The 6240-nt window shown below is 47.8% G+C and overlaps 1 protein-coding gene across 1 annotated transcript; it reads left to right on the top strand.

The window, feature by feature from the left end:
* Positions 1 to 475: 475 nt before the first annotated feature.
* On the top strand, positions 476 to 3758 carry LOC123100257 (protein XRI1). The gene is made up of 9 exons (XM_044522208.1): positions 476 to 1396; positions 1499 to 1596; positions 1970 to 2084; positions 2166 to 2302; positions 2385 to 2463; positions 2558 to 2660; positions 2745 to 2797; positions 3046 to 3126; positions 3227 to 3758. Exons 1-9 carry the CDS (start codon positions 1036 to 1038, stop codon positions 3478 to 3480), a joined length of 1281 nt encoding a protein of 426 aa, XP_044378143.1. The 5' UTR covers positions 476 to 1035; the 3' UTR covers positions 3481 to 3758.
* The last annotated feature ends 2482 nt before the right edge of the window (positions 3759 to 6240 follow it).

Below are 6240 nucleotides of genomic sequence, written 5' to 3'. Positions count from 1 at the left end.
TCGTATTAGGTGATGATGGATGATAATTTGCCTTTTTACACACAAGATGTGAGGTGCGCTAGCATCAACAGCTGAGTTTCCTTTTTAGCAAATAAATAGTAAACATACATACAGCGATTGTGAGAATTGCTCAACGAAACGAGCTGTAGAAGAGAAATAATAAATGCCCATTACTGTTTTGGATTTTGGAAATGCCATTACTATTTTGCTGGCCGTGGTGCGGTGACAAAGTAAAGGAAGAGCGCGAGAGCACGTAGCGCCAACACTCGGGGCTAAGAGTATCTCCAATAGCAGCTATATTTGTAGACATGAGGCATTTTTAGGGCACAAGAGGGCAAAAACCATCCTTCAACGGTTGCCCAATCATAATTTTTTAAAGAAAAAAATTCGGGCAATCTTAAAAACACCACGTTGCAAAAATACAACACTTCAGCTGCTGCCATAAAGTCACTCGGCTCCAAGCAGACGCCCGTGCGTGACCGTTTTGAGTTCACGCCCGACCAAAAACCCTCAGATCTGGAATCCACCACCGTCGATCCGCCGCTAGAGGCCACCGCCGCCGCTCCGCCGTCCGCCCCCGATTCCATCCCACCCCCGCTGCTCCTCTCCGCCACCCCGCCTAGCCTTCACCATTCCAATTTGGCGTCCGCCTGCGACGGCCGCCGGGCCAACCGCCGCCGCTCCACCGCCAGTAATGGCCATGGCAGCTCGGTTGTGTCTCTACACGGTGTCCTAGGGGCCGCCGGAGCACCGTAGCATGTCGCTCAACCGCCACGGCCGAGCAGAGGGCCGACGAGCTTGGGGCAGCGAAGGCGCATCTTTCGGCCGCACAACCGCCTTCCGCACATCGTCGGAGCACATCCGGTGGCCGTTTCTACACTGATGGTGAGGTGCGCTAGCATCAACAGGTGAGTTTTTTTTAGCACACAAATAGTAAACATACATACAAAGATTGTGAGAGTCGCACAACGAAACAAGCTGGCGACAACCTTCTTAGAAGAGAAATAAAGAAACTTGAGACAAGGGAAATAATAAATGGCCATTACTGTTTGGGTATTTTGGCAATGCCATTACTGTTTTGCTGGCCGCGGCGCGGTGGCAAAGCAAGGGAGAGCGCGAGAGCAGGCGGCGCCAGCACTCGGGGCTAACGGGCCCTTTGGGTTTCTCGGACTACAAATGGGGCGCTACCCACCCCGAGCCGCCGCGGAACAGAGGAGACAGACAGCGGAGGAGCCCATTACGGTCCACCACGGTCAAAGCAGAGGGATGCCCCCCGTCGCAACGGCTAGTCGTGTCCGATCCCCCCCTCCCCTCTCCGTCCCGTCCTCGTCGCGCCGCTCCTCCGATCCCCCTTCGCGCCCCCGCGCCGCCGACCACCCAGCAGCCACGGAGAATCGTAAGTGACGCCCACACCCTCGCATCGTCTGTCCGCCCTGTCGATCTTATTGCACGCTTTAAACTCTGGATGCCATCGGGTGTTTGGTTGGCTGATGTGCAGCTGCACCGGCGGCGGGAGGGAAGCCGTTCCTGCTGTCCGTGCCGACGGTCACCGAGGAGGCGCCACCTCCGCTCTGCGCCGTCCAGATGGAGGGACTGGTAATTGCTCTCGACCCCCCTTTTGCCTCCATTCGGCACTAATTCGTTTGATTTAGTGCATCTAGATTGAGGTGATTGCTGATTTGACATAGGGGAAGTTTGCAGTTACTTTGCCGTGCTATGGAGCCAAGATATTAGTTAGGGGAAACATCTTGAAGTAGAAATGAGTATTCCTCGTGTGATTTGTGGTGCATAGAGGGGCTAGAACAGCGTCAGTGGTATTGCCATAGGCCACAAATTAGATGTTGTTTTCTTGCATATGAACTCACCTAATAGATGTAACACGGCAGACACCTCCATGAACTGTTTTCCCGTTACACTCATGGGTACCAGAATCAGTAGAGTTCCTACATCTGAACATGTTTTTCTTCAGGATGTTGCTAGGTTGGCGTGGGATTGCCTCAACCGAGATGATGATGAAGAGCTCCTGAGATTACTGGGAAATCAAACTCCTTTGCGAGACTGCCATGCCTTCCTTGACATTGGGGGTAAGAAGATTCTTTTTCTGAGAATTGTTACTCTGTGTGCTCCTGAATGATTTTCTTAAAGGGGTAGGTTACTTGTGTCAGATATCACCTGCGAGGAGACACTGGACCTGGAGGAATATCGGGAACCGAAGCGGCGACGCGTATTGGAGTATCATTCTGAGGTTAATCAGCCAGATGGTCGAGATCATGAAATGGGTTCTAATTTTGTCACATCTGAGGTGGTTCACTAGTAGCTGGCCATGTTCTAAGTTCGTCTCCTTTATGCTTTCCTATTCCTTACACTATTGCTTCCTTTCTCAGGTAACAGAGGCTTCACTGATTTGCACTGATGAACCACAGAGCTTAAACTGGGATATGCAGCAAGATTCAGATATTTTAGGTTTGTCCTTTTTACCATACATGTCTTATTGTCCGACAACTGCCTACTGCCATGTCATGCCTTTCTGTTTGCTAATTTGATATTTTGGTATCAGATATGATAAGTTCCTTGTCAAATGGGGCACCCTACGAGCCATCAGATAATCAGTTGGAAAATTACTCTGATGGATCTACTATCTACTACACACCTGATCAAATGTTCGTTCCTATCTGGCTCCATTAAAACCAATTTGCTTTAGTTCACATTTTATTAATCATGACAAGTCAATCTTTGGTTTGTAGGACTCCTACCCAGGAGAGCGTTACATATATGGATTGCCAAACTGATATGCCAGGTCCGCACAAAGCACATTTTCTATATCATCTTTGAAGATCTAAAAAATTCATTCAATGTTTCTGTCAGAGTTTCCAGTCTGCATGTTTCACCATATTGTCAGTATTTGTCCTCGAAATTCTTGGAAAAGTATATTATATTCTGTATCTTCTGTGCAATTGCATTGTGGTGTACTTGCAACTTGCTGTTGTTTGGGAACCATAGTGCCTTGCTAAAACAACTGCTACTTGTTCTATCTATCTACAACAGGAACAGCTGAGATTGCACCGGCAACGGAGAATCTCATAATGCAGGAGACTAACAAACTTTCTATGCTAAAAGTATCTAAAGGTATTTCAGTTTTTCACAATATCTTATTATTCAACAACTTATCTTACACACTTGAATCTCTAGTTCATATGCTTACCATTTGGCTTTGCTTCCTTATTAGGAGGAAGCTCGATGATCAAGATGAAGCAAAATTTAACTACATTTATGACATGCCCATTTACCCTTATAAAACCATATTGGGAAGAAGGAAATGTCACTCTGAAGGATATAAATCAGCTAATCCATGCTCCTCCGAAGCAGCCTCCAGAAATCCTGGGAATGTCAGCTTTTTCTGGCAAGCCAGTGATCGGCAAGACCAGAATCAGAACAGAAGGTGGGAAAGGCAGCATCACAATACTAAGAACAAAGGGCTGAGGACGCCACAACTTATTAACAGGCCATTCCCTCGATTGCTTTCAAGAATTTGGTCTTCTTGTGCAGGCCTCTATAGCTTTTCAATTTTTCTTGGTCACAATTGTGCTCCATGTGTTCAGAGTTACCTTGGATGGTTAACTCGTTTTCCAAACATTCAGCATTCTTGTGTGTTTTAGTGGCATGCGGCTAATGATGTATGCGGAAATTTGAGTTCAGAGTGGCATGTGGCACTCCTTCCGTAAGTTCATTTATAGTAATATACAGCATCACAACCCCGACATTAGTTGCTAAAGATTAAAGCAAAAATATAGCCTGAAGCAGAGAAAACTATCTATTCGTGTATGGTTAATCTAACAAATTTGATATGTGATCCGATGAAGAGAAAAATCATCATAATTCACATGCACCTCTCAATCTACATAAATTTGATATAGGATACGATGAAGGGAAAAATCGTCACAGTTCACATGCACCTCACACCTACGTCTCTGGTTGGTCACCCTTGACCAAACAGAAATAAACTCGTGTATGAAGATTGTTGACGCATAAGTTATAATGCCACCACCCAATCAGAGTTAAGGCAGATTTTTTTTTGGAAAAGGAGGATGACCCCCGGCCTCTGCATCAGAGTGATGCATACAGCCATATTATTAAGTAAACTACAGAACAAAGTCTGATGTTCAAATCTGGCTCACAAACAGAGCACAACAAAAAGAAAAATAAAAGATGTCACAGCCGGCGAAAATAGCAACAGGCTACGATGCCTACACACCTAGCCTATTATTAGCTCGCCATCCAAATCGCTTGAAGATAACCCGTGCTACCATCTCCCAACGGTTGCACCCAATAACCAAAAGCTCCCTGGAGTCCGCATGAGTGAGTAACGACCACATACGGATCTAAGCAGTGGCTCTATAGTTAAGGCGGAGTTGGCGCCTGGCTTCGGTGATATTTTTTTTGACGAGCAAGCAGGAGCTCTGCCGATTTCATCAAGAGAGGAAAAAAAAATAAAGTTAACCCGTTTATAAAAAGAACTAGGCCAAAAACCAACCAAAAAAGAACACCGTGGCCAACAAAAACAGAGCACCACCACCTACATGACCTTGAGCCGGAACGATTGTAAGCAAGATCTTCAGAGACGGCTTCAAGAAGGAAAAATGACAACCGAGGACACCGCCATCACCGGCACCAACCCCCCGTCAATCAATAAGCTTTCACCCAGACCCGCTCACGGTCGGCCCACCGAACATTGGGAAAGGTATGCCCCAGCCAACAACCTCCAATGTCTCTCCACTTCGCTCGACCACATCTTAATGTCCAGAAGTACTCTTCAACAATGCCTCCAAAAGGAGGAGGACGCCCACAGATGCCAACATCACTGGCAACGACCGTCGTCGAGGAACAAGGCTTTCGCCTAGAATCTTATGCCTCACCACCTCTGACCTTGGGGAGGAGGCAGACCGCTGCAAACATCAACAATGACAAACCAAACAAAAAGAAAAAAAAAGATGCCACAATTCCCACAACACCCTGAAGGGCTACCTGCATCGGCGTCGACGCCACCACCACCACAGCTACGAGGGCTTCGGAAGCCACACTGCATCAACCGCCAACCATCCACACACACACACCACTTCGAAACGAATGCTCCAACCCTCCTCTTCTTCCGCCTCTCACGAATCACATGCTCGCCATCGCGGGAGTCAGCGGGATCTCATCATCTGAAATGCAGTGCTTCAGATATGCCGGCATTGATTTCTCCACCACGAGGAGGTCAAGCTCCTCACAGGAGACAGCGGAGGAAACCACTTCCCCGTGGTCTCATTGGCCTCCCGTGGTTTCTTTGTTTTGTGTTTAGCAGCTGTTAGAATTAATGGGCTAGGCCCATAGCAATTTCTGAAATCTCAAAGCCCATGTGTAAAATGGCTAGAGGTGGTGCTAAGTTTAGTCCCACCTTGGAAGTTGAAGAAGAGTTGGACCTCTTTATATAGTGGGTTCTCTCCACCACTCTAAGTGGTGTGTGAGAAGAGAAAGGGAAAACCACACGCGCGCGCTCGCTCGCCTCGCCTCGCCTGGGCGTGGCGTGGCGTGGCGAGGCGTACATGCGCGTGAATGGTCCGCCGAAATCCGGTCCGTCTCCTTGCAGGAGCGCAGCTTCCTTTTGCCGTTTTATTTTTATGTCTTGGCAGACAAGTTTTTGATTTCTTGTCCGGTAAGTATACGAATTAGAAACCGAGTCGGTTTGGGATACCGCCTCTGGTCCTAATATATATACAGCTACCGGCTGCGGCCTGAGACACACCGAAAAACACCTAGGGTTTTGCCTCATCTCACAACTTGCGCCGCCATCGTAGTCTACTCCATCCCAAACGCCGGCGTGCATCGGCGCGTGGGAGAGCAGGTCTCCGGAACCGTTCGTCTTTGCGATCCTGCACCGGGAGAGGACGAATTAGGTTTTTGGGAAGCGCTGTGCGCGACTGCTCAAATTCGTCATCACGGGTCGTCTTCCGTCCAAGTCGGGCGGTGCTACTCATCGTCGTATTCATCGCCGTCAGCAGCAGATCGTCGCCAACATCGTCATCAACACTGTCGCACCCATAATAGCTAACGATCAGTACGTCCAACATCCTCTGTTCATGTCTGTTTCTACAGCTATTGTTACGTGTTTGCTGCTGTTATGCATGTCTTGCTGTTCTTCTAGTTTGCTAGATTATTGCATGCTAGTATCTCTTCTAGTCATGAATTATTTACTGGAATTAA

Source organism: Triticum aestivum, chromosome 4D, assembly GCF_018294505.1.
Source record: "Triticum aestivum cultivar Chinese Spring chromosome 4D, IWGSC CS RefSeq v2.1, whole genome shotgun sequence".
Taxonomy (NCBI): Eukaryota; Viridiplantae; Streptophyta; class Magnoliopsida; order Poales; family Poaceae; genus Triticum; species Triticum aestivum.
Note: the sequence above shows the minus strand (reverse complement) of the source record. Positions and strands in the feature narration are given on the sequence as shown.